Below are 26,720 nucleotides of genomic sequence, written 5' to 3' on the forward strand. Positions count from 1 at the left end.
TAACCAAACGACACGCTTGATGAAATTGAGGAAAGTTTTTTATATGTGTTGTTTTGTTTTTGTTGGTTAATATGTGGACTTTTAAATGTGTGCGCAGTGGCTGGGGAATTCTGGGAGCTGAAGTCCATACATCTTAAAATGGCCAAGGATGGGAAACATTATTCTACATTTTTATTTATGTATATTTCATGTTTTTAGACCATCCATCATCTCCTTCAAGGAGAATACATAATCCACAGAGCAGGATTCTTACTGATTTAGAGCAAACTGGAGTATGGGATGAAGTTATATAGAAACTGGGAAATGGAGAACTTTGTTCTGGTTTTGAAATACTTTGGAATTACCTTTTCCCAGCCAGGCTGACAGAGTCCATTTATTTAAGCAGTTTATGTAACCACCCATCTTGTGAGGGTGACTCCGCTTGGAGCACAAAGCCAACAGAATGGAATTTAAAGTATTAGAAACCTAAATTATGGATACACAAATCCATCACAAAAGCTTTTAGAGAAGAGAGCTCCAGGTTGCGCTGCCAGGGGCACCCAGGGTCCTCCTCCTCCCTCCGGGGGTCTCTGGCCTTGGAGGAATCCTGGCTTAGGCCAAGCTGCAATGGCACAAACCAGAGTTTCTTCTCCTGCTAAGCATCCGCAGGGCTTCTCTTTGAAGGCCGTGGAGAAAGAGGAGCAGAAAGAAGCAGGGCTGGGACTCTGCAGTCACTGGAGTCCAAGAGGGGCTTCTCTCTGGACGCCCTCGGCAGGACGGGAGCGACGGATCAAGGCACCACCCTGACTTTCTGGCCCTTCCATTCCTGGCTTTGGGTTGGAAAACACTCTTGCATCCCCGGTCCTTGGCTTTCTCTTTTATCCCCCGGATTGGCGGCAATTTCTCCCCCATGGTCTCTACATCCCGCCTGCCCACCATGGACAGCACCCCTGTCCAAGGTGCTGAATTCAGGGTGGGGGAGGCAAAAGAGCCCCGTCCGTGGTGCTGAACGCCGAAGCATTATTTCCGTTTTTCTCTTCTTCCTTCCATTGATGGAACAGAAGGAGATTGTATAGCAGGCAGCTCTAGCGCCCTCCTCTGATAAGTGGTCTCAAGATGACCCCAAGGCTTCCTTCTTTCCTTCCCTCCCTCTTTCTCTTCCTTCCTTCCTTCCCTCCCTCTTTTCCTTTCTTCCTTCCTTTCTTCCCTCCCTCCCTCCCTCTTTATAATACTTAGATAGTCTCCCATCTTATCCCAAAGTCATAGCAGCTCCCCATTTATCACCCACCTAGCTTATTTTGGCAAGCATTGTTAGTCCTCTCCTCCCCCCCCCCCGTCTGTGCCCATTGGTTTTTGCAGTGACAACTGAGTCCAGAGGAGAATGTGGGGAACAGCAGGTTCATTGCAGCAGGTGGGGGCCTGAGAGGCTTTGAAGAGGCCATCAAATTAAAGACAGTTCTGGCTCTTTTCCATTCTGGTGCAGGTCTTGGAAATTATGTTTTATTTTTAAAAAAGGAAGATGGTGGAAACAAAGGAAGGAGACAAGGGACCCGCCAGCCGCCACGAGGGACACGTCCCCAGTGCCCCCTACTCGAGGGTCCCGGGGTAACCCAGACGGAGTGACGGGAGTGAGAAGGGAAAGGTTTTCTTGGCTCCTGGTCCATTTCAGCTCTCCACGCCAACTGGGGTCTTCCCTGAACCAGCCACGGCTTCTCCCCACGAGCCTTTTGCCGTCTCTGGGCCAGTTCTCCCGCTGGACGCCCCTCCCTCGGGGCCTCCTTTCCTCTGCTGACCCACTGAAGAATTCCCCCGGGACAGCGATGGGGCAGCCTCTCCATGGGGACACGCCTGCATTCACCAACAGCCCAGGGCTCTTCTTGAGATCATGGCGGGAGGAAGCTGCGTGAGAATGGGGGGGGGGTCCTGTGGGCTCCCCGGATCCTCTGAGAGTCGTGCAAGAACAACTCTGCATGCTTTGGCATGGATGGTTTTGGGGTAGGTGGGAGAGAGCCCGTTTTCTGAAGCTGCTGCTCCAAGGCCTCCTGCAACACGGAGCTGCCTTGGGGGGGGGGGGGGCTGCAGAGGCCGGTTGGGGGAGACAGAAGGCCGCCTGAGGTGGTTCTTGGGGGTGGGGGGGGTCACATGCATGACTAAAAAACCGAAGGAATAAGCAACCAGACTCCTCCTCCTCCTGTATTGACATGCCTGTCTCTGGGCGCCTCCACCCCTCTCCCAGCCCTCCGCAAGGCAGCCCCAGGCCTGGTCTTCTCCCTTCAGGATCCAGCTAAAGCCCTTCCTTGCCAGGTCCTCCCTCCCCTCTTCACCTTCAGGACCCCTCCCCCTCCCTGGTCAGATCCCTTCCAAATGCCTTTCCTCCGGCCCAGCCCTTCGTTGCCCCTTGCAATGCCCGCTCCTGGGAGGGTCAGCAGGAAAGGGCCTCTCTCCCCCTTCCCTCAAATGGCAGCTGGATGCCCAGGAAGGCAGGAGCCTCACCTGACAGGTGACCGCCTGAGTGATAGCTGCCAGGAGGGAGCCTCCGACCCCATCATCCCCAGCGTCCAGGTCCTTCTTTCCTCCTCGCACCCGAGGTTTGGCCTCTGGCCCTTCACCGACGCTTTGCCAGGAGTGGGTGGGCATGTCAGGGTGCATTGGCGGTGCCATCTGGGCACAATGCCTGTCCTCTGCAGAAGGCGCCTGGACTGCCGATTCCACCTCCCTCGTTCTCTGCTGGAGTCAAAGAGGCCAACGTGGTGCCCCCCCCCCCCCCCGGCCTTCTCCTCCGAACTGCTCTCCCTGGTGAACCAGCTTCCTTGTCTGCCCCCTGAAGCTGCCACTGCCAGGCCGGTTAACAGGCAACGCTCAGGGCAGGAAGAGGGGGGGATTTGGGCACTTGGGGATACTCAGTTCTGGCTACCCCATACAAGTACTCCTTGACCTACAACGGTTCGCTTAGCGACCATTCGAAGCCACTAGAGCACTGAAAAAGAATGACTTATAAGTTACCAACGGCCATCTGGGGTCTCGCCAACCAGGGAGTGCAAAGGGGCATTCTCCCTCCATCTGGGCCCCAAGGCCCCTGCGAACTGGGGGTCCCAGGCTTCCTTTGGGGCCCCACTTGCCCAGGGAAGAGCCGGCCAGGTGCAGATGCCCAGGGACTCCACCGGCAGCCCAGCAAGGCCAACTCAAAGAGCCTATCCGGGGGAGCGGGGGGGGGGGGATTGCCTCCTTCTGCCCAGGCGTCTCTCTTCCGAAGGGGGGGGGGAGAGCAGGTGGTGGCAGCAGCCTCAGTCTGCCCTTCCTGGGCTGGGGGGATTCGGTCGGCCAGCCTAGTAGGAGCCGAGGGCTGCCCATCCACAGGGCCCTGGAGCGGCTCCGTCTTCTGGGCTTGGAGGGAGGGGGCCTGCGGGTGTGGGCGTGTGCAGGGAGGGGGGCCCTGCTTTTGCTCCTGTCCCTCTGCAGGAGGCTGAGTCAGAGGCCAGCAGCCGGTGTTTGCAAGCAAAGGTGCAGAGGGGGGGGGAGTGGACGGGGGAGGACAGAAGGCAGCCCCTCCCCCCAGGCTCAGCCTCTGCCAGGGACCCAGATCAGCCGCTTCCATCTGCGTTGGCAGCAGGGCCATTTCAAGAACTTTATTGCACAGAAAGATACAGAAAAGGCCCCCATTTGCCCCCCACCCAAACTGATGGGAGGGGTTCTTCCGCTGGTGGACAGGGGGGCCCACAGAACCCCCAGCCAGACTCCTCAGTGGGGGGGGTGGAGGCAGGGGCATACAGCTATGCAAAGCAGGTGCACGGGGGTCTCCAGGAAGGAGAGCTGGGGGAGGGGAGACCCTCAAGGCCAAGACATTGCTGCTCCTTCTCCAGATGGGGAACAACAGCCCTGTGAGGGAGGCCAGTGGTCATGGGGCCCTTAAACCCCCGCGCAGCCCATGGAACTCATGGCTGATTCCGCTTCGCCTCTTGCCCCGGGCAGCACCCAGGCTTTGCTGCACTCCACAAGCAGGATCCCACCCCTCAGTTGGGCAATTGGGGGAGAAAGGCAGGATAGCGACTGAGGCCCTTGGGGCAAGGGGGTCCCAGGGAAGAGGAGGGGGCCAGGGGGGTGGGCAGGAGACAGCTCTGCCCAGCCATTCACCTCCCCCCCTTCAACAGAGCTGCTCCCTCCCAGGTTTTCGAGCCCCCCCCCCGGAAACTCCTCCTCCGCAGCCTGGGCGAGGCAGGGGGCGAGGCAGGGGAGGAAGGAAAGGCCGTGGGGTTTGGGCCCCCTGGACGTGGGCCCGGGCAGGAGAGCCTCAGTGCTCGGGGAGGGCTATGCTGCTGACGGTGGTGTAGCTGATCTTGGAGAAGGAGGCGCCGGTGGCGGTGACCTCCTCCTCGGGGGCATGGGGTGGTCGGGACCAGCAGGGCGTGGCGCGGCAGGCGAAGGTGGTGGCGAAGGCCTGGCGGAAGCGCTTGTTGGTGAAGCAGTAGATGAAGGGGTTGACGCAGGTGGAGCAGTAGCAGACCAGGTGGATGAAGGAGATGGGGGTGCCCGAGAGGGTGCGCTGGGCGGCATTGGGGTCGAAGGCCTTCCAGGTGTTGGCCACGAAGATGGGCAGCCAGCACCCAAAGAAGACCGCCACGATCACCACCAGCATCCGGATGACCCGCTTCTTGGCCAGCAGCTTGGACTCTGAGCTGTTGACGCGTGCCCGCTTCCGCTTGGTGCCGTCCTCCGGGCTCAAGGCTGGCAGCTCCATTGGGCTCTCGGTGGGCCGGGGCACCTGGACGTAGCAGCCGTCGCCCTCGTCGCAAGAGGCCAGGAGTTCCGCGGTGGCCCCATTCTGCTGACCTGAGGGAGGCAGAGAGAGAGAGAGGCACCTTGTGGGGGTTGCTGGGCCCCTCGGAGGCTCCGGGAGGTTCAGCCCAGGGTGCCCGTCAGAAGGGGGGGGGGGAAGCAGAAGACCGGATCCTCCCAGCAGTTCAGTGCCCACAATCTTTCCCTGCTGGCAGTGCCCATGATTCTGTTTGGGGTTCTCTAGGAAAGGGGGCCAAACGGTGGTTGCTGGTGAGGGAGCGGACACCTGAACGGAGACCCCCCCTCTTCCGCAAGAGCAGGGAGGCGGAGCCAGATGTCCCAGGACGAGGGGGAGCCTGGGAGGTTTCCAGGGTTGCACCCCAAACGTAGCAGCAGCGGCTTCACCACCCTCGTCTGCACCATGGAGAGTGACGCCCCGTTGGTGTCCTTGGCAGAAACGGCTCCAGCCCCTCCGCTCTGCCTCCGTCCCTGGGGGGTCCCTGAGCCCTTCCCCACCCCGAAGGCAGAGCAAGCGGCTTCTCCTCCCCTCCTCCCGGAGTCCTGGCCAGACCTCCTGCTGCTGCTGCTCCTACCAGTTTGCCTGATCCGGGCCGAACTGGGATCAACCCACCCAAGGGTCCCTGTTCCCAGCCTCCTTGGCCCATTACCCACCTTTGGCCTCACGGGAGAGACCCATCTCAAACTGGATCCCCCTGTAGAGCTCAGAGGAGATCAATCCATAAGCCAGGATCATGACCAGCCCCGGGACAAGGAAGAGGGTGATGAGCAGCAGGAGGCACCTAGCAGAGGAAGGAAGGAAGGAAGGAAGGAAGGAAGGAAGGAAGGAAGGAAGGAAGGAAGGAAGGAAGGAAGATGGGGAGACCACAACAGCCCCTTCTTCATCTGAACAAGACCCACCACCCAGGAATGGCCCACGCAGCCCTAAACCCCGGGAAAAGGTGGATTTGCAGGAGGTCTTGGAGAAACAGGCAGCCACCCGCATTAAAACCCTTCAGGCTCGGCAAGTGGGGCCAAAGGAACTGCTGGGCCTGGCCTAAGATTTGAGCAGGGTCTTCCCTGGGCTGGGACCCCCCAAAGGCCAGGTGGGTGGGGGATGAACCTACGGCCAAGCCCCTCCCCTGCTTGCTCCACGCACTGAACCCGTCTCCCACGCTGGGCAATCTCCCTCTCTTGCTGGCCCTCCCAGGAACACCCCCTCCCCGTGGGGTCACCCTCACCAGACCAACCTGGCTAGCTGGCCGCCCCCTCCCCCAAGGGAGCCCTTCCTCAGGGGTGAAGGGTTCAAGGCAGGAAGAGGGGGAGATGGAGCCCAGCCCAGAGAGAGCCTCTCCCAGGACTTGTCGGATAGGAAGACGCGTCCCTGTGAACGTTTCCATCCTCCTGAGGAGGCCGTTGACATTTGCCCAATTTCCGCTCCTCTGCCTGTAATTCCTCCCCCCCTCCGTCACCCAGGTGCCCCTCAAAGCCACAAGCCAGGAGACACAGAAGCCCCTCCAAGGGCCCCTCCCTCCCACCTGCCCCGTCTCTCTCCTCCTCGCGGAGTCCCCTAGTCCCTTCAGAGAGCCACACAGAGAGACGGACACGGCCCCAACTTGCCCGTGAAGTCCTCCTTGCCCATGACTGTTGCCTTATCCTTGCCCCCAGCCCCAGTTCCCAAGGAGGTCTGTAGGAAGCCCTTGCCAGCCTCAGGATAAATGCCCAGGTGCTGCCCCCCCCGCCCCCCTCTGGCTCTTGGGCTGTGCAGAGCTAAGGATGGTCCTAAGGCCAACACACACACACACACAGCCACACAGCCACATTTCATACAAAGTCGCAGCCTTCAGTTCCACGGCAGAAGCTGCCCTGCCTCCTAACGGATGCCAGTCCCTGCAGGCCCAACGCAGGCCCATCGGCCACAGGGTGCCAGAGGAAAGGGTGGCAGAGGCTGCCCAGCCTAAGACACAGACTCGGTTCTTCAGTCTTACACCAGGAGGAAGACTGGCTGCTTATGGCACCTTCCACCCTAACCTTCGTCCCCCCTGCCCCCGATCTGCCCAGCCCAACCACTGGGGGCTGCTGCTGGGGGCTTCCGTGGTCCTCGCTGGCCCTGAGCGGGGCTTGGGCAGAGACCTGGCAACAGCTGGGCCTCCCCTGGCCCGTCTCCTCCGAGTCGGCCTGCTCAGCTGGTGGCTCCGATTGGGCCAAAGGGGCCCAATCCAACAAGGCTCCCAGCGGCTGCCTCCGAATGCCGCCTGGGGCTCCACGGGCAGCAGAGCCGCCCCCCTGGCCAGGCAGATGGGCCCCCGGAGGAGCCCTGGGAGGCGGCCCCATCCCCGCAGGGTCCAGCCTGCCCCTCCCCACTTACCAGGCCTGTCTGATGTGTCCGGGCCAGTTGTGGATGCACTGGGTGCGGTGGGGGTGGATGGGCTCCGTCTGGGTGGTGCTGTAAACCGGGTAGGGCAGCATCAGCAGCGCCGAGAGCACCCAGGTGGCGGCGATGACCCGGTAGGCATGGGAGCGGGTCTGCCACACACGGGACTGCAAGGGCCTGCAGATGGCGCTGTAGCGCTCAATGGCGATGGCCACCAGGCTGAAGGTGGAGACGCTCACCGACACCCCTGGGAGAGGGAGGGAGGGAGGGAGGGGGGGGAAGGTCAGGTGGCACCCGACGGGTCACCCGCTGCTCTTTCCCCCCAGGGGGAGGGGGGGCCCAGGCCCTGCAGCTGCCAGGCAAGGGGGCAAGGGGACCCCCACCCACCCAGGCTGAGCCCCTCACCCATCAGGTAGGCCACGGCCTTGCAGACGACCCTCCCGAAGACGAAGTCTTCCATCAGGTTGGGGATGAAGGTGAAGGGCAGGCAGAAGAGCGCCACCATCAGGTCACTCAGCGCCAGCGAGAGCAGGAAGGAGTTGGTGATGGTCCTCAGGCGCTTGTTCCCTGCCAGCACCGCGATGACCAGGGCGTTCCCACACAGGCTCAGCAGGAAGATGACCAAGTAGAGCAGCACCCGCACCGCCAGGGCCAGCTCTGGGGGACAGAGCAGGGTCAGAGGGCCAGGCCGGTTGCCCCTCCGCCACTGGGGGCAGAGGCCGACCCAGCAGGAGCTTCCCTCCCTCCCTCCCTGGTAGAGCCTGGGCCACGACCACCCCCGGCCTGTGCTTCCCCCAGGCAGGACACTGGGTCTGGTGCCCGGCCTTGCCCCCCTGCCCCCTGTGGCCCCCAGGCCCTGCTCCGGGCATGTGGCTGGGACCCATGGAAAGCAGAAGGCAGGCACGGTCCAGGCTCAGGAGATTACACCAAGGCCTAATCTGGCTTCCCTGAAGGCCCCAGACTGGGGAGAGGCTTGGGGGGCTAAGAGGGGGACCGGGGTGTGTCTCTGGCTGGCAGCAGCTGGGGTTCCTCTGGGGAGGGCATGTCGGTTCGGGTTCGGGACACCTCAGAACCCACCCAAGGACTCGGGTCAGCCGCAGCGCCAGGCAGGAGCTCAGCGTGTCCAGAGCTGCCCCTCCCGGCCGCCCTCAACCTTCCCCGGAGCCAGAAGGCCATCCGCAGCCCGGGTAAAGGAGGGGTGGGCGGGGGCGGCGCTCTTCATATGCGCAGAGGCCCTTCCAGGACCGGGAGAGCACAACGGGGCGGCCGGAGAGAAGTGGCTCCTGACCCACCGCGGAAGCCTTGCGGGAGTCCGGGCGCCTCTCCGAGTGACCCAGCCGCCAGAGGAGGGGGCGAGCGGCGGGGTTCCCAGCGCTGCCTCGAGGGCTGCCGGCAGGAGCCAGACGCGCCTGGGTCTGGTGGCGAGGCGGCGGTCAGGGCGCGGAACTGGCCGGGGCTGCGGGGAGCCTCACCTCCGGACCTGCGGGGAGCCTCGCAGCCGCCGCCGGTGCCGTTCGCGGGCCGGCAGAGCAGCGACGCGTTGAGCAGGCGCGGCTCCTCCATCGTGGCAGGCTCAGTCCGGCCGTCCATGAGCGACGCTCAGCTCCCTCCAAGCCGCCCGTCCATCCCGACGGGGTCGCCGAAACGCAGCCCCGGGTGAGACCCGCCGCCGCCGCCGGCTCGGCTTCCTCTGGCAGCCACGGGAGCCTCGGCGCCGCTGCGGGTTCTGAGCAGCGCCGTCCGCGAGTCCCTGGACAGCGCCCCCTGACGGCGGCCGGGGGCTCCGCCACGCCCAAGAGGGGGCCCCGACGGCGCCGGCGCTCGCTGCCCCTGCTGCGGGGGACAGGGGGCTGAGCCGAGTGGCGCAGGCGTGGCGGACGGGCGGGCACGCCCCCGTCACCCAGGTCCCGCTCGTCGGGCAGGACGGGCACGGGGCTTTGGGGGCGGCCATGTGCAGAGTGCTGGGGGGGGGGCGAGGAACCTCGAGGCAGAAGGCAGCTAGGCGGGATCCCGGCCTTAGCCGCCCCATCCCGTCCCGCGCAGAGGCGCCCCTTCTTTTGGAGATTGGGGAGGGGGGTTAACAGCAGCCGCTGCTGCCGGGGCCTCCCGTCAGGCAGGAGAGTTTCCCAGCAGCGGCCGCCTTGCCAGGCACGTCCTGTTTGCTCGGACAGCGGGACCGCGCGGCCGGTGTTGACACAGGTGCTGTTTACCTGGCCACGGCGGGAACTGCGGAGCTTCACGTTACCTGCAATGAATTCCGCCTGACCCTCCACACTCGGGTGCCCCAACCTAAACAGGAGCTCTGCGCCTACCGCCCACCCAGCCTGGATCCCTGCCCCTCTTCTCCCCTCCACCCCACCAGGGTCTGTGGAGCCCATTCCTGGCCCTGGATGCTGCTGGCATTAATCATGGATGCAGGAAATGCGGGGGGGGGGGGCGCCCTCCGGCTGCCATTCCTGCCCTGCCTGGCTCTGCTCTGGCACTGGGCGTCTGTGGTGGGGCGGGGGAGAGGGAGGCCGCAGCTTCTCCTCCCCTCTTGGCGTTGCACTCCGAGGCCCCCGAGGAGCCAGGCGGTCCCTGTGTGGCCACCACGAAGCTTTGGCTACCTGTGTGCATCTCGCTTCCCCGCACTCGTGCAATGCAGCCAAGCTTTTGGCCCACGGAGGCCATGCAGCACCTCCGGCGCTCTGGGCTGCCTTCGGGACTTCCGTGCGCCTCGCTGCTTCTGCCACGAGAAGCTCAGCCGGTCCCCCCCCCTCCACACGCCCACGCCTCCCCTCCAGCCGCCCGTGCCTTTCTTCCGGAAGAGCGGATGCCCTGTTCCCTGTGGTGGCTCCCGAGGCTCCCTCTCCCTCCCTGGGCTGCCCTCCAGCCGGGCTTGGGCAGGCGGGGCCCCTCGGCCCTTGGCCTCTGTGGGGTCTGGTCCCACCTGCCTCCTAAGCCTCCTATTCTGGCAGCTGAGGCCGGTTCCTTCATGCAGGCAGCAGATCCCTCAGGCTGGGATTCCTCCAGAGACTTTGCCCCCAGACGAAACCTCTGGAGTCTGTTAAGCCAGCGGAGCCACTGCGCCTTTGGTTGGCCCTGTGGCACAAGCTGTGTGGAGGTGGCCTCATCTGGGCTTCTGCTGCTCCCTTTTGAGTGCCGGCCATCCAACAGGGCCACCACTGGCCCAGAGGAGTCCAAAACTCCTCTCCCCCCCCTCACTGCAGCTGGGAAGCCTCCTGGCCCAAAGGGAGCTTAGCAAAGGCAGGCCAGGAGGTCACACCTGGGACTCTTAGCCTCTGGGTGGAGTCGTCTGTGTGTGTGTGTGTGTGTGTCAGGGGGGGCTTCCTCAATTAAGCACCACCTGTGCCCCACAAACAGCCCACAGGGGGTCTTGACCAAAAGCCTCTCAGACTTCGGGTGGGGGTCTTTCTGGCAGGAAAGAAGAGGAAGCTCCTCTTCTCTGTCCCCATGCCTCCCCCCCCCCCCCAGCTGAGGATGCCAGGGCTCCCAGCCCCACATTCTGCCCCAGCTGGGTTATTCCCAGCCTCCCTCCTGTCTCCAGGGCTGCTGTGGGGGATCAGGCGTCTTTTTCTTTTCTTTAAGTTTTTATTTTATTTTCTAAACAAACAAAAACAAGCATATAACATAAAAACATCACCAATTACATGTGTGTTTATCGTGTCATTTGGTCACAAACATTTGTGCATCTCCGCTTTCAATTGTGTATAAAATCAGCAAATATCAGCCCAATATACATGAGAACGTTGTTATCATTGTGAATCATATATTCCGTTTACTCTCATAATCCCTTCCTTTCAGGGGTCTTTTTCTGATCGGGCCCCAACTGCATCCCCAGGCAGCACCGGAGCGGCTGGGCGTTTCAAGGCCTGGCACGTCAGCCCTCCCCCCTCCCCCCACCCGCTCTGCCAGGCGGTAGTTCCGTGTGCCTCCTGCGTATGTATGTGGGTGGGTTCTGCTTTGGCACAGGACGATGTGTGCCGGGAGGCAGGGACAGAGGGGAGGCGGGGCACGAAGGGGGCGGCAGAGAGAGAGAGAGAGAGAGGGGTGCCCACTCGGGGCCCATCGCCTGCTGTGGTTCACGCTGGGAGCTCCAGTGCCCTTCGGCTGGCTTCCTCTCTTGGCTCGCTCTTCAAGCAGCGGGGAAATCTCTGCCTGCCCCCTTGCCAGGGAAGGTGGGGCTCTCCTGGAAAGGGTGGGGGGCTCCCTCCATCCCAAGAAAGCCAAGGGGGGGGGCTCTCCCCTCCTGCCTCTGAGCATCCGAGGACCCCCTGCTGGTTGGTGGGGCTGGCCCCCTCTTGGCCAGCATCCCCCTGCATTAAGCCAGCCCAGGCGCCCAAATCTTTTTGGTGCAAAGCGATTTCCCTGTGTACAAAGGGAGTGGGGGGGGGGGTCCTTGGGCGGGGGGGGGGCTTTGAGGGGTAAGTACCTCTTGTGAAGGCAGAGCCGAGGTGGCGCAGTGGTTAAATGCAGCACTGCAGGCTACTTCAGCTGACTGCAGTTCTGCAGTTCAGCGGTTCAAACCTCACCGGCTCAGGGTTGACTCAGCCTTCCATCCTTCCGAGGTGGGTAAAATGAGGACTCGGATTGTTGTTGGGGGGAATATGCTGACTTTGTAAACCGCTTAGAGAGGGCTGAAAGCCCTATGAAGTGGTATATAAGTCTTAACTGCTATTGCTAGGTTATGAAAACTAAGGAAAAATGCTGCTGCCCGTCTTACATGTCATCTTAATAAGGGGGGGGGGGAAGCTTCGCCTGGTGCCTTCCAGTAAATCCTTTGGTCAGTGGGGGGGGTGCGGGGGCTTCTCTCTGGCCGTCCCCGTGGATTGACAGACTCGGGTTGGCATAATGCCCATCTCTGGCCTGAGCACGGCTGCCTCCTGCCTCCCCCTCCCAATGAAGGATCTCCGAGGCAGAGGAGGGCGAGGGACTCTGGGCCGTTCACCATCTTATTTCTTTGGGCTCCGCAGGCGAGTCTCCACGCTGCCCCCATTGGGAGATGCCCAGCTGGCCTTGCCTTCTCACTGGGCCAATGGCGGTCAGGCAGGAACCGGGGGCTGCTGCTGCTCAGGGAGGAGGAACTGAGGCTGCCGAGGGGCTGGGCTGGACACCCCCCCCCCATGAGAGAGCTGCCAGGCAGAGGGCGGCACAAAGCCCACGGGGGGGGGGGGACAGCAAAGGGCCCAGGCTCTCCCCCCCCCAGGAAGGGCCTCTGGCTGCAAAACAAAAGTCTGTGTGTGTGTGTGTGTGCGCGCACACACACTTGGAGTCCACCAGGATTGTGAGTCCTTCCATGGCTGCCCCTGGAGAGGGGAAGGGCCTCCTCAGAGGGACTGAAAGGGAGGCAGCCATTGGGTCTTCCTGAGAGTTTCTATTTCATGGGGAAAGGAGCCTCCGGTCTCCCCAACCGGTCTGCCCCCCCTCCCCCCTCAGCACAATCTATGCCCGCTCAACCCCCCCCCCCCGGTCTGGTGTGGACACTCAGCCAACCCTGCAGGGCTCCACTGAGCGTCCGGACCTCGTCTCCCCTTGGCCCCGCAGGTGGGCCCCCCCAGGGGGTCTCGACCAAAGCAAAGAAGCCCCAAACTCTCAGCTCCTCCGGGGAGACCAGGCTCCAGACGAAGCCCACAGCTGCTCTGGCTGCAAGGACATTGGAAATCGGGTGATGCTCTTCCTCCTGCTGCCCCCCCCTCCACTTCAGTGAATGACACTGTCCATCCAGACATTGAGAAATGTTTTCCCCTGGTTGCCTTGGCAACGGCGCTTGCATCTCGCCACCCAGGTCACCCCGAGACAAAGGAGCGGGCAGCCGAGGGGCTCTGTGGGGAGGTCTCCTCTGCGGAAGCCTCCGGCCAAAGGATCTCTCTGAGCCCTTCCATTTGACTGCAGGGCGGCCATTGCTGTCTCCGTTTTGTCTCCATTCGTACCCCCGAGAGGCCACCTGGCCCCAGATGGCGAGGGCAGGAAAAGAAGCCCCCCTCCCTCCCCCGATGGAAGCCCTCCGGCCCCTCCTGGTGCCCCTCTGGTCCCCCTCGGTTCACGGGGGGCTCCTGGCCTTCCTGGGAGCTCACCAAGAAGGCGGTTTTGCTCAGAGGCCAGGAATCCAAGGGGTCTCCTCCCAGCTGGAGCCCGGGCCTTGCGCCCCCCCCCATCCCCCCAGGCCACCTGCAAGGGGAGCAGCCCAGGGGAGCAGAGAGAAGGGCGCCCCGCTTGCTTTCCTCCCTGGGACGGGACAAGTGGCCACACGGGGCTCCAGGCCTCCATTTATTGGATCCCAGTTAAAATGCAGAGAGGCGGAAGAAAGGGGAGGAGGGGGCTGGCTGGAGGCTGAAACCTACCAAGGACAGTTGTGGGATTTAGGGATGTCTGGTTTATTGGAAAGACAGACTGGTGGAGGCAGGAAATTGGTCTTCCAATATCTTCCTTCTACAAAAATGAGGGGGTCAACCGATTCTCCAAAGCCCCCGAAGGCAGCACAAGAACCAACGGATGGAAACTAACTAAGGAGAGAAGCAACACAGAACTAAGGAGAAACTTTCCGACAGTGACAACAATTCACCAGTGGGACGGAAGTTGCCTCCGAAGTTGTGGATGCTCCGATACGGGAGGTGCCAGACGTGAGAGGGGTCTTCTCTTCTTGGATTTCAGGCCTGCCATACTAACTGCCATGGGAAAGTGGGAGGGGGGGGATTATGCAGAGTACGGGAGGTATGTAGCCATCATAATATTCTCCTTAGAAAGTCAAGGTCCTTTTTGTCTCTGCACCTGGCCAGATACGGATGGGAGGAATCTGTCTTCGTGGCACTGGGAGATTGGACCATGGGATGGACTTGAGGGGGGGGGGGGGGCAGGATCTAGAACTTTCAACTGGGTGGGGAAACCTGGAAGCTTTCAGATGTGGGTTTTCCCAGATGTGCCAACATGACATCTCTCATAAAGTGGAAACTTTGGGGAAACACAAGTCTTGGAGTTTTATTTGGTTGGGGGTGTTTTTTGGAACCCTGACATTAACCCAAATCTCATTTAAAAATACTTCACCAGCTACCCCGAACCGTGGGGCTCTGCCCCAGGGTGATAGGAGGCTTTTAAGAAGAGATTGGACAGCCAATTTTCTGGAATGGTCTGGGGCCTAGGCCGGGGTCTCCTTCTTGAGCAGGGGGTTGGACTAGAAGACCTCCAAGGCCCCTTCCAACCCTATTATTCTATGTTCTATGACTTGAAGACCATTTAATTCGTGACTTATTTGGAACCTTCCAAGAGAAAAAGAATCCCCTTTTAAAAGAGAGGACCTGGAGTATAGATTGTATTTCTTTTTTATAGTTTGGGCAACAAATAAACTTCAAGGGTAAAAGGTGATTGGATGAGGAACAGTCATCTGTCCAATTAGATTATTATGAAAAGTTAGAAATCTAACAATATGAAAGCATCAGAACTGAGAGGAACATTTTATCCTGAATTAAAAGAAGCGCTTGCAAAGGAAGAAAACAGCGGAATTGGTAAAGATTCATTCTCAGGGCTTGGTTTGGTGAAGCTTGGAGACGGCAGAAAACGAAAGTATTTTATTGACTATGAATCAATCACTTCGGCCAAAGAAAAGACTTTTTAACATTCTTCTTGAAAGTTTAGGCTAAGAAAGTTACGTTACGGCAGGTTACTAGCAAAAGACATGAAAGGGGAAGAGAAAGGAGGCCAATTAAACCACCGGAAAGCCCCCCCCCCCCGTCTTGGCCACGCCTTCCGCTGCAGCTCCTCCCACCCTCACCTGCCCAGGTGGCCCAGGGCTGCTGAGGGCCCGCAGGGGACTCTCTGGACTTCTGGCCTCCACCTTGCTCTGTCCAGAGCCTCCGCAGGGGGCAGCAGGGAAAGTGACCAGGGCCAGAAGGGATGGAGACCTGCGGAGGGGGGTGTTTGAAGGCTGTCCTGGAGCAAATGGGAGGAATTATTTGCAGTTGGTCCGGAAGACAGGCAGAGAATGGCGGCCGCAGTCAGGACGGTGGAGGAGGCCCTTGAAGAGAGGCCCTCCATCAGGAATGCCACCCTCTAGATGACCTCCAAGGCCCCTTGTGACCCTTACGTTACGTGACTCCACCAAGGCCCTGGGGCTGCAGGCACCTTCATTGGCTGCCCCTCTCCAAGACCCCATGCAGGAGCCCTGGGGTAACTCTGTGCCCTCTGTCCCCGTCCCCCTCCCACTCAGGAAAACAGGGAGGGAGGGAGGCAGGCAGGAGGGATGTGGTTGTCGGCTCAGGATCTCCCCCCCCCCTCGCTCAACACGTCCTGCATCCAGGGACCGTTGCTCTGGGTTCCTCTTCCAGCTAGCCCCCCTTCCTGCCCCCTGCAGCCGAAGATCCCCGATCCAGGAGGACCCTGCCCTAAAAACACCCCCCCCCCAGCAGAAACTGCAGCCCCAAGGCCGGCTGGTGAAGGGGCCCAGGGGGACTCCTAAGCCTCGGTCCCCTCCTCTGTGCCCTCCCCCTTCCCCTCCCCTCCCTCCCAAACCTGCACCTGCCACTCCAGGCGCTCCAGGCGCAGGGCGATCTTGAAGGCGCTGGACTCCAGCCCTGCCAGGACACGGGCCAGCTTGGTCTGCAGGACATCCAGCCCGTCCTCCAGGGCCGTCGTCCGTCGCTCCTCCTCCTCCTGCTTGGCGATCTCGGCCGCCTCAGCGTTGACATCCAGCTTCTTCATCTTGAGCAGAATCTCCCGGCCCTTGGCCTCCAGCACCGCCTTGGCGTTGGGGAACTCGGCCAAGACCTCCTTGAGGTCCTCCTTGGAGAGGCAGAAGAGGTCCGAGTAGCCGATGCTTTTGATGTTGGCCGTACGGCGGTTCCCGGACTGGTTCCCTGAGGGGCGGGGAAGTAGGAAGAGTCAGGAGAGGCTCCTGCACATCCCAAGGCTGCAGCTGATTGCACCTGAGCATAGACCTGAGCCACTGAGGAACCTGGTACATGCAGTGCAGTGAAGTGAGCCGTGTGGGATCTGTACGTTGGGGAAACAAAACAGCCACTTCACGAACGCATGGCACGAGAAGCCCATTCAGATTCAGCATTCTGCACTTAGGAGACAAAGGCCTTTGGAAGAGAGCAAAGTCCACCTTTTGGGTAGAGGGGACCACTGGTTTGAGAGGAGGGTCAAAGGGGCCATCTATGCCAAAACTGAATTGACGGAAGGGGAGGGATACAACATCATCTATCTTGATGCAGATAAACTTCCAGGTGGCCTCAAGGACTCCGTGAAAGAACGCAAATGACCAGCTGTGTGCTAGGAATAGAAATCCTTCCATTCCCAGCCATCCAGTCAGAGTTGAAGCAGCTTCTGGGGTGAGAAGAGAAACGTCTTCAAAGAAAATAACAGACCATTTGCCTCTTGGGGGAAAAAACAAACCACCTTTGGGACAACCGGGACCTGGATGACTGAGAACCTCCAGAGACGTGGGGAGCCTCGAACCAGAGTCCGAGAGAGGCAGCGATCATTGAATCTTGCAGTCCTCCCTGTGCTTCACCCCCCTCCCCCTTGTGCCTGGGATGGGCCACAGCAACGCAGGATGCTTCCCAGGCAGGAGGGGAAGGCCGGAGGCAGCACAGGATGGGGCTGGGTGTGTGAGATTTAGGGCAGCCCAGGATCTCCCAAGATAAGAAACTGTGAAGAGGGAGAGTAGAAAGCTTTGAGTCTGGCAAATACAGGCAAATGACGGACTGGATCCTTTCGCCTCGTCCTCGGGCCAACTGGGAGTTCTCAACTGGGGGGGGGGTCTGTCTGCTCCTCTGCAGCTCATGGGATACCCTGGGGGGGGGATCCCTCCCCCGCTCCTCACCTTTGATGCTGATGATGCTGATCTCCCCAAAGTACAGCCCCTCCCCCAGCACCGCGTACTGGGTGACGCCGTCGTCCGCCACCACGGCCAGCTGCCCTTCGCGGATGAAGTACATCTCCCGGCCGATGTCCCCCTTCCGGCAGACGTACTCCCCGGGGCTGTAGACCTGCGGCTTCAGCTTGAGCACCAGCTCCTCCAGCAGGCTCTGCTCGCAGCTCTGGAAGATCTGGACCTTGCGGAGGGTGGGCAGGTGGACGCTGATGGCCACCTCCGCTCGCAGGCGCTCGGGCAGGTGCTGGAGGATCTGCAGCTCGCCGGTCATCTTCTTGTTCATCTGCAGGTGCTGCTGCCACTCGACCACGCGGTGCTGCAGCTGCCGGCTGACCTGCCGGGAGTGCAGGTAGTCCTTCACCAGGTCGTAGTTGGGGTAGAAGGCCTTGTCGGCCAGGTTCATGTTGGAGATGACGGACGTCATGCTGCCCATGATGGTGGCGAAGCCCATGACGGCCAGGAGGAAGTCGATGGCCATGAAGAGGAACTCCTCCTCCCGCTGGGGCATGGGGGTGTCGCCCACCGTGGTCAGGATGAGGGTGGAGAAGTAGAAGCTGTAGAGGTACTGGCGGAGGAGCCGGTCGAAGCCGGGCAGGCTGCCGTTGGGGCAGACCCACTCGTCCGTGCCGAAGCCGATGAGGCCGGAGAGCGCGAAGTAGACGCAGCTGTTCCAGTGGATGGTGACGAAGACGTAGAGCATCAGCTTGGAGATGCGGAAGGAGTTGGGGTGTGCCGTGCGGGTCTCGATGCGGTCGAAGGCCTCAAACAAGCGGGGGCTCCGCAGGAAGCGGTTGGCTCGGACCTCCGGCCTGCCCAGCCCCACGTGCAGGTAGAGGAGGTCAGTGGGCAGCACGGAGAGGAGGTCCCACAGGAAGGCCGAGGACCAGCGGTACCTCCGGGAGATCTGGGCGCGGTCTTGAATCAGAAACCCTTCTTTCAGGAAGCCTGGCAGAGAAAGGGGGGCATCAGCATGGGGTGGGGGGGGCAGGAGAGGTGCCTGGCAAAGGGCTGGAGGAGCCCCTCTGCTTCCTCCCTTAAACGGCTCCCCCCCTCCACGGGTCGTGAGCAGGTCCCTCAGAAGGAAGTCCCCGGGCGGCCTCTCCTGCCAGCAGCCTCTGGCGAGGTGGCTTGGAGAAGCCAAGGCAGTGCACGGGGGTCTGCTCAGGTAGGGGAAAGGCCAGCACTCTGAGGAAGGGAGAGTCCCTGCCTGCCTTGGTCCAGCTGGAGTGGAGGACTCTCCCTGGCCCCTGATCCAGTCTTTGGAGGGGGGTTCTGGAGAAGGCGGTGGGGCTGCAGATGGAGAAACAGCTGGAGCTCTGGGGCAAAGTCACGGGACAGGAGCCACCTTGGTCCCCGGGTAACTGGTGCCCAGCACGTTGGGGGAGCATCACTCTTGGCCCCTTGTAGTCGGGCAGAGCCCCGGGATCAGGGTGGCATCCCAGTAGGCCAGCAGGCCAGGCGGGATGGCCTTCTGCTCCCTCCATAGTGGGCTTGTCTGGAACATACACCCCCCCCCCGGTTCTCTCTTGGTCTCGCCAGCCGTGATGGGAGCCGGCAAAGCGTTCTGAGTTGCCCAGCAACCCCCCCACTGGCTCACCCTGTGGGGCTTGGTGGCCGGCTGGGGCAGGGAGGCTCAGCGGCAGCAGAACCGCAGTGAGGTCTCCCCCCTGGTCAGCAGCGGGGATCTGGGCCCAATTCAGCCTGGACCCTCCCACTGGAGCCCCTTTAAGACCCGGGGAGGGAGGGGGCTGCGTGGGGATGGGGGGGTGGGTGATTTTTTACATTTTCTGGACATGCAGCCTCCCCCCCCCCTTCCTCTTTGTTTTTGCAGGCTTTGTATTTCTGGCCTGTGAAAGGGCGCCCTCTGCTGGCTGATCTTGGCAAAGCAGCTGGAATCCTAGAAGCTTTTTGGGGGTGGGGTGGGGTGGGGGGATGTCCTGAATGTTTCTGCAACTGTTTGGGATTCCTTTTGGATGCCGATCTCCCAGAATCCCCAGGAGGGTCAGCTGGGCAGGCAAAGGGCTCAGCACTCCTGTACAGGCCAAAGGGGCTGCCGGGAGTCACTCCAGGCAAACGCTCTGAAGCTGCCCGGACTTTCGAGGGGCCCTTGGGGCTCTCTGAGCTCTGGAGGGGGGGGGTGTTTCCTGGCAGTCGTTACCCAAGATGGGTAAGACCACCAGTGCACTGATGTTGTTGCCTAGTTTGCATAATGAAATGTCTGCGAGGGAATACACCCCCCCCAAGAGCTCCTTTCAACCCCCAGCTGCAAATATTCTCCTGTGTCGGTTTCCAGACTCTGCGCCCCACTCTTCCTCTTGGGGGTCAGGATGTCTAGCGTGCATTGCTTCTCTCCCATGCCAGAGGAAAGTGGGGGGGGGGGAGAGTGGTCTTCCAGAGTCCCTCTAGGTTGGATCACATACATTAGTAAGCAAACCCATGGACTGCCCCCCCCCCCAGTGCAGTTTCCACCTCCCTCCAAAGCCGGAGCCCCCTCCCAGAGGGAGCCCCCTGTGCCACGCTCCGAACTGAGTCTGGGGGCATCTGCAAGCACTTCAGGGGCAGGAAGCCCAACCCAGAGCTTCAGACCTCTGACCCCGAAGTTCCCCCGGCCCAGGAGCCCCGGATTCCCCCCCCCCACCCTGGGCTGAGCTTTGGGGGTTGCACCCCCTGGCAAGGCTATTCTGAGGGTGTTCAGAGTCACCGAATGCAGGGGCAAGGTTTTGAGGGGGGGGGAAGGAGGCCCAGCCCACTTGGTGGGAAAGATCAGCGAGAGACAGCCCTCCGTGGGGGGAGCAGGAAGGTTTCTGCCCAAGGCCCACCCCGTCCTCAGGCCCCCCACTTTGGCCGTGGGCAGCAGCATGTGATGGGGCCCTCCAAACTCTCCTCCCTCCAGAGGGATCCTAACTCTACCCCCCAGCTTCTCCAGGGCCCCCAACTGGTCAGCTGTGGCCTCCTGGGGGATGTCTTTCCGCCCCACTCACCTGTATGGAAATGCACCACGATGTCCAGCAGGTAGAGCAGGTCGCAGAGGTAGTCCAAGGCCAGCCAGAGCAGCAGGTACCTCTGCTGCAGCTCAGGGAAGCAGAACCTGGGAAGGACAGGAGACGCGTCGAGCCCCCCTCGTCCCACCACTCCAGCTGTGCCTCAACCCAAGGCAGGGAACTGGGCAGAGGCCCTGCGCTCCCTCCCTCCCTCCCTCCCTGGCTGAGCCGCCCTCCCCATTTTGCAGCTGCCCCCCCCGAGCCCCCTCAATGGCCCGTCCCCTGCCCTGCCTTCTTGGCCTGGCCCATGCGAGGGTCCCTCTGCTCCGGGCTGGCCAGTCTTCCCTCCTCCCCTGAAGGGCCTTTGCACCCCTAATTTCTGACTGCTCCTGGCTTGGCCGATAGAAACATCCCCCTTTCATGAGGAGGGATTTGAGTTGGGGTTTTCTTGGCCCTCTGCTGATTTTGGAGACGGTTCAGGAGCTCCTCTGCGCATGGCACTTTGTGGCGGGGCAGAGCTCCCCCCCCCCCGCTCCCTCCGGGGCCCTACCTGCAGATGAGGATGACCCAGTTGTAAAGGATGGGGGGCACCATCAGCATCAGCCAGTAGTAATATTTGTCTCCAGAGGGGTCCAGGATGCGAGTCCCACTGCCGGAGTCCTTGCTGGGGGGGGGAATAGAGAGGGGGGGGACTGAGACTCTTTCAGAGGGCAATTCAAGGGTTCAGCAGCCCCTTTAAGGCCCTTCGTGGCATGGGGCCAGGTGACTCGAGGGACCGTCTCACCCCACTGGGATTGCCCGTCCCACTCATGTTGGCAGAGGAGGCATCACTGTGGGTCCCGTCAGCCCAATTATTCCGGCAGGTGGGGTCCAGGAGGAGGGGGGCCTTCTCTCTTGTTGCTCTCTGGAACATCTTCCCCCCCCCATCGATGTGAAGTTGGCCCCAACCCTCCTCTCTTTTCGGGGGGGCCTGAAGACGTGGCTTTGCCAGTCGGCCTGGGCTCCGAGTGGGGAAACCGCGGAATGGAGGCGGTAGATCCAGTAACAAAAGATCCCCCTTCCCCCCAATCTGCCCCCCCCCCACGCCCTCCCCGTGCGCCTTTGGTTTAATGTTTGATCTTAAAATTCTATGTTTTAACTTAGATGTAAGCTGCCCAGAATTACCTTAGGGTAAGATGAGCAACCAATAAATTTTATAAAGAAATAAAAATGAAACTCTAAAAAATAAAAAGGATCCACAACGGAAGGAGCATGGCTGGCAAAGAGGCCTCTGGTGGGAACCACTCCAGCAGGGGGCACCCGGACAGGCGCCCCAGAAGGGCAGGTGTGGCTCTCATGCGCCCCCCCCCATGTGGCTACTGCTGTGGCCGCAGCCCACCCCCTCTCTCTGCATGTGGTTAGGCCCAGCCCTCTCCACTCGGAGCCCCCCCTCCCGGCCTGCTTTTCTGGGAGCTGGAGGGTTGGTGGGAGGGCAGGAAACAAGGCCGGGCGGGAAGCCTCCATTCCTTACCTTTAACACGTGCCGTGAATTGGGTTGGCACCCGCTGTTCACCTGGCCCTGGGGGTGAGGGAGGCATTGCCAAGGGGCAGCAAATGTGATTAGCACAGGCCCTTTTCTGCCTGTGGGCAGCTGAGCCCCCAGAGGCCGCCCCTCGGCTTCTTTGAGGCTGGGGGGGGGGGGGGCTTGGCCAATGCCAGGGGTGAGTAAAGAGGCCGGGAACTTCTGGGAATGTCACATTTAAAAGGGGGGGGGCACTGTGGCATTGCTCTGTTTGCCAGACTGCCCAGAGGGTTTGTGCAAGAGGTCAGGCTTGGGCCCCCCTGGCCTTGCCATCTTCCGCAGAGGAAAGGCCTTCAGAGAACTGGCAGGGCCTGAACTCGTCTTCCCAGGGAGTAACAGATGCCAGTCTGCATGCCGCCCACACCTCAAAATGACCCAGGTTGCCCATTCTGCAGGTCAGACAATTGGCATAAGCTATCTAATAGTTCACCGCCAATCCGAAGTAAAAACGGCCAGGTGAAAACCCGCCACGGGGAGCAGGGAGAACGCTCGACCTCGCCCCGACTCGGCGTCGCAGATGTTGTGGGAATGGCACCGTTGGAGAAAGGGCCGGGCTCTCTCCGGGGAGGGCAGCGGCCGCCGGGATTGGTCCGCTCTGGGCACGCAGGTCGCGGGGTCAGTTGGCGCCCCTTTTCCCTCGGAAGCCCCCGGTCCCCTCGGAGACGCCGCGCTCCCTCCTGCGGAGGCTCCCGAGGACTTTCTCGGGCTCTCCCCGGGGCCCCCTCCGCGCCCCCTGCCCCCAGGCGCCCTCCCAACGCCGGCGGAGCCCCCCGCGCCCGCCCTCCCGGACCCCCTTTACCGCGGGGCCTTGGGGTGGGCAGCCTCGGCCTTCGCCCCCTTCCGGGCTCCCTGAGCCACCCCGTTCATGGCGCGCGGCAGGCGGCTCCTGCGCCAGCAGCCCCCACCCCCCCCCGGTCCCTGGCGCGCAGGCAGCCCGTGGCAACGCGGCTCCCCCGGGGCCCCGCCGGCAGGTGCGACTCTAAACGGCCCAATCCGCGAGGTGGCGGCGCCGGGGGAGGCCGCCGGGGCCCGGGGAGAGCGGGAAGTCGCCGGCCGAGCACCAGACCGAAGGGGGAGCCCGGGGCTCCCACCGCCCCCCTGGCGGCTGTCAGGACCGAGCACGCCCGGCGCCCTGCAGTCCGAGCCGGCTTCGCGCAGAGGAGCCCGCGCGCAATCCCTGCTCCGACCTCAGGGCTCGTCCCGGAGTTCAGCCGCGGTTGGGTTTGCGCTTCGCAAGTGCGGACGCACAAAGGGACAGACAAACGCCGTTTTTGTGTTCTCAGCCGGATCAGGGAACCTCGGCTGCCGCTCCCAGAGTGGGATGGGCGGATGAGTAAATACGTACATAAAGGCATATATATAAATACGTACATAAAGATATATACATACATATATATACATACATATACATATACATATATATATATATTTATTTATTTATCAGCACAAATAAAAACACAAATATAACAAAGGCAACAGTAAAAATATTGGGTTTCTGTCTGGATGGTCTCTTGTGACGAGCCTAATGACAGAGAGTGGAAGTGTGACCTTCCTCCCACACTTGGGCATACCAGGGGTTGTGACTTTAAGTATATACCTCCCACCCTGGCTGGCTGATAAAAGGAGTCGTTCTCTGTAGCTCAAATGGTTAACTCCCTGCCTGGGAGGCAATAGAGCACAGGTTCGAATCCCAGTAAGGATATGGCTAGCTGATGAGAGCTAAATAGCTTGAAATAGATCTATACTAGTCTTCCTTTATTTATTTATCAGCACAAATAAAAACATATATATATATATACATACACATACATACATACATACACATACATATACACACACACACACACATGTGCGCAGACATAGTCGGGCATCGGGACTTGAACCCTCTTAGCCTGTTTGCGTCCCCCCCCCACCTTCAGTTGGGATCAGGTGGGGAGTCCTGGGATCCAAGGTGGGGGTGGGGGCGGGGCCTGAAGGGGAGGCCTGGTAGAGAAATTGTGTTGTTTTTTTGGCAGCACACAATAAAAGTCCCTTCTCCAACCAACAACCACATTGTATGATCAGGATTTTCCGCTATACTGGTCTCTACCAGCCCCCCAGTATAAATTTAGCAGAAGAGGAGAAGGGTGTGAAGAATCCGGGCATTTATGCAACCCCCCCCCCCCTCCACGAAACCCCTCAAGGGCGTGTGCCAGGCTTCAGCCCTGCCTTCAATCCTGCCTTGACCATTGACCAGGACAGAGGCCAAGGGGCACTTCGGACCTTTGGCTGCTTCTTGGGAGTTCAGGATCAGACTGAGGCCCTTCTCTTAGGCCAGCCCCCTCCCCCTTTTGAAGACCCACCTGGGAGTTCCCTCAAGGCTTTCGCTGTGTCCAATCCACCTCCCTTCCCCTCCCCCCTCTCCACAAGGGTCTTCTTGGTGGCTCTTCAGATCACCCACCTTTTCTGGGTGATGGCTGGGAAGACCATGGCCGTTGATGGCCACACGGGTGGGGGTCTCTGCCCTTGAATATTTCCCTAGGGTTGTCCCCCTCTCCTCTCCCCTGCATCAGGGCCCAGGACGGTGGCATCTCACAGTGGTGGCTGCCCCATGGATCCTACCTGGGGGCCTGGAGGTTGGGGAGGGAGTTCCTATCTCTCTCTTCAGGAAGCCTGTACATACATCTCATGTGGCAGCTGCCTTTCGGGGGGGCTCCCTGGGGCTATAACAAGAAATGGTGCAAGAAGGAACCCCCCAAACTCCCCCCTCAGCAAAGCTGGAGTCAACAGGCCACAAGAGCAGCACAGGCTGCACCTGGTTTTAGGGGGAGGTGGGGGCTTCCTTTTGACAGAGCAGCTTTCCCGGAGGCCAGTACAAGCCCCCCGTTGACCATGGACATCTTGGGCCAGTTATTGGGGTGGGGTTGCTTGCATCAGAAAGGCCTGCTGTTGTTTGGCCTTCGATGGGGGGGAGGGGAATGGAGAGGTGGGTGTGATTCGGCCTTGAGGGCTGTTTGCTTAGACCACAGGATGTGATCCCATCTCCCAGTTAGGGGGGGGGGGCACTGCTTCCGCAGCCTCAGGAGGGCCCTTCTGCAGAAGAGGGTTGCACAATCAGGACAGCTGCTCACCTGGGCTGGCAAAGCACCAGGCAAACTGCTACTTGTTGAGCCGCAGGTTGAGCCTTGGGATAAAAAATGACCCTTGACCGGAAGCTGACGTCAAGAGTGACATGACAGTCAATCTTGGGGCTCCGAGACTGCCGCTGAAATTCTAGCCACAGGACGGTCCAACTGGACCTAAACCGTCCCAAAGAGACGGTGATAGGAAGGTGTCAGCCTCTGCTTTGCTGTTGCTTCGGCTGCCATGAAACGGGGAGGGAGGGCATGGTATTTGGGTGGGGTTACTCATTGTGCTGGAGGAAGGTTCTGGAGTTCACCGGTTGATCGGACTACGCATGCGTGGGAGTTTCCCGCCAGGACTAACGGCACCGACATTCCATCTTCGTGATGCCTTTTGAAGTTATCTCGCACCTGACACTTGGAAGACTTATGATTGGGCTGGGACTGTGATGCCAAGGGGTGGGGAATGGGCTATTCTATATATCAATCGCTTTCGCGCCTAAATAATCAGACTTTGCTTCGCTTTGCCTTTAATCATTCTTAATTAGTAAAAGTACACTTGATTTCCACACATGGAGTCTCGTGGTCTTTCTTTCCTAATTAATTAATGGAGAGGTGCTGACAGAAGGGTCATATCCTGCCGATCCCAGAGACACTGCAAAGTCTGTGGTGATCCAGGAATAGCCCTTTTTCCCAGTGGCTAGGAAGCAGCCATTAAGGCTGGTGAAACTTTTGCAGGGCAGGGCTGAAGAATTTGTTCAGTATCTGCAGTATACATACGTACGTACGTACGTACGTATGTATGTATGTATATCTGCAGGATAAAATTGCTCAGATCTGGAAGGGCTTGGACTCTGACTGGGTAGATTCGGGTGAGTTGACGGGGATGAATCTTGTGGAGACCATCTGGGATGAGTTTGACCCTGTGACCCCCGAGGGCATGGGCAGGATTATGGGGAGACTCAGTGCTGCCACTTGTGTGCTGGACCCGTGTCCCTCTTGGTTAGCCTCGGCTTCCCGGGAGGTGACTCGCGGCTGGCTCCAGGCGATTACCAACGCTTCTTTGAGAGAGGGGTTCTTTCCCACCACCTTGAAGGAGGTGGTGGTGAGGCCCCTCCTTAAGAAGCCTCCCCTGGACCCAGCCTCTTTAGCCAACTATCGTCCGGTCTCCAACCTTCGCTTTGTAGCGAAGGTTGTTGAGAGTGTGGTAGCACGTCAGCTTCCCCAGTCCCTGGATGAAGCTGCCTACCTGGATCCGTTTCAGTCGGGTTTCAGGCCCGGGTACAGCAGGCTTCCCCCCCCCCCCGTTTTTCTGTCTTTTACTTTTTGGACTGTTTGATAACTAAGTTCTACTGTTCCAATGTTTAAGAATCTTTTTTTTTATATACAGCGGTTTAAAGTTCATTGTACTATTTTCTTTATTTTTTTCTAATATGAAGATAATCTTAGATACTTTGGAATATTATGAGGCACATCCTGGAAAACAATTGGCATTGATGCTTTTGGATGCTCAGAAGGCATTTGACAAGGTGAATTGGCGCTTTATGCTGCTACAACTGGAACAGATGGGCTTTGGTGAGAAATTTACACAAGCCATACAAACTATATATTATAAACAAACAGCTGAGATAATGATTAATGGAGATTTGACAGAGTCTATTGAAATAAAAAAGGGACGAGACAAGGCTGCCCACTATCACCATTACTTTTTGTCTTAACATTAGAAGTCTTAAATAGGAATGTCAGAGAAGGAAAAGAAATAAAAGGAATGAAAATCAAAAAGGAAGAATACAAGCTACAAGCATTCGCAGATGACGTGGCCTTCATCCTAGAGGATCCATTAGAAACAGCACCTAAATTGATAGAAAGAATAGAAGAATATGGAAAAGTAGCATGATTAAAAATAAAGACAAAACGAAGATCTTGACAAAGAACATGTCAACAAGACAAAAAGAAGAGTTGACAGAAACATTGGAGCTGCAAGTTACGAACAAGGTTAAATATTTGGTGATATGTTTAACAACAAGATGCAGCGCTCTTAAAGACAACTACTACTATAAACTCAAACAACAGATCGGGATGGATC

The 26,720-nt window shown here is 59.7% G+C and overlaps 2 protein-coding genes across 2 annotated transcripts; both read right to left on the reverse strand.

Annotated features, from left to right (window-relative positions):
- Positions 1-4,264: 4,264 nt before the first annotated feature.
- On the reverse strand, positions 4,265-8,836 carry CCKBR (cholecystokinin B receptor). The gene is made up of 5 exons (XM_087722055.1): positions 8,596-8,836; positions 7,529-7,780; positions 7,118-7,370; positions 5,425-5,552; positions 4,265-4,806 (listed from the first exon to the last, which is right to left on the reverse strand). Exons 1-5 carry the CDS (start codon positions 8,711-8,713, stop codon positions 4,268-4,270), a joined length of 1,290 nt encoding a protein of 429 aa, XP_087578181.1. The 5' UTR covers positions 8,714-8,836; the 3' UTR covers positions 4,265-4,267.
- Positions 8,837-15,568: 6,732 nt separating this feature from the next.
- On the reverse strand, positions 15,569-24,002 carry CNGA4 (cyclic nucleotide gated channel subunit alpha 4). Its single transcript, XM_014073947.2, has 5 exons — positions 23,974-24,002; positions 20,523-20,636; positions 19,973-20,079; positions 16,941-17,936; positions 15,569-15,969 (listed from the first exon to the last, which is right to left on the reverse strand). Exons 1-5 carry the CDS (start codon positions 24,000-24,002, stop codon positions 15,569-15,571), a joined length of 1,647 nt encoding a protein of 548 aa, XP_013929422.2.
- Positions 24,003-26,720: the final 2,718 nt, after the last annotated feature.

Source organism: Thamnophis sirtalis, unplaced genomic scaffold (genome assembly GCF_051295495.1).
Source record: "Thamnophis sirtalis isolate CommonGarterSnake01/CBP01778 unplaced genomic scaffold, rThaSir2_p1.2 scaffold_8, whole genome shotgun sequence".
NCBI classification, from domain to species: Eukaryota; Metazoa; Chordata; class Lepidosauria; order Squamata; family Natricidae; genus Thamnophis; species Thamnophis sirtalis.

Excerpts from the sequence above, each read along its gene's own strand:
- CCKBR (XM_087722055.1), bottom strand. The coding sequence starts at position 8,713 with ATGGACGGCCGGACTGAGCCTGCCACGATGGAGGAGCCGCGCCTGCTC. Across the intron at positions 7,781-8,595 it reads GGCTCCCCGCAGGTCCGGAG|AGCTGGCCCTGGCGGTGCGG; the intron begins GTGAGGCTCCCC and ends TCTGTCCCCCAG. Across the intron at positions 7,371-7,528 it reads GGCCGTGGCCTACCTGATGG|GGGTGTCGGTGAGCGTCTCC; the intron begins GTGAGGGGCTCA and ends TCCCTCTCCCAG.
- CNGA4 (XM_014073947.2), bottom strand. The coding sequence starts at position 24,002 with ATGGTCTTCCCAGCCATCACCCAGAAAAG. Across the intron at positions 20,637-23,973 it reads CCAGCCATCACCCAGAAAAG|CAAGGACTCCGGCAGTGGGA; the intron begins GTGGGTGATCTG and ends TCCCCCCCCCAG. Across the intron at positions 17,937-19,972 it reads CGTGGTGCATTTCCATACAG|GCTTCCTGAAAGAAGGGTTT; the intron begins GTGAGTGGGGCG and ends TTTCTCTGCCAG.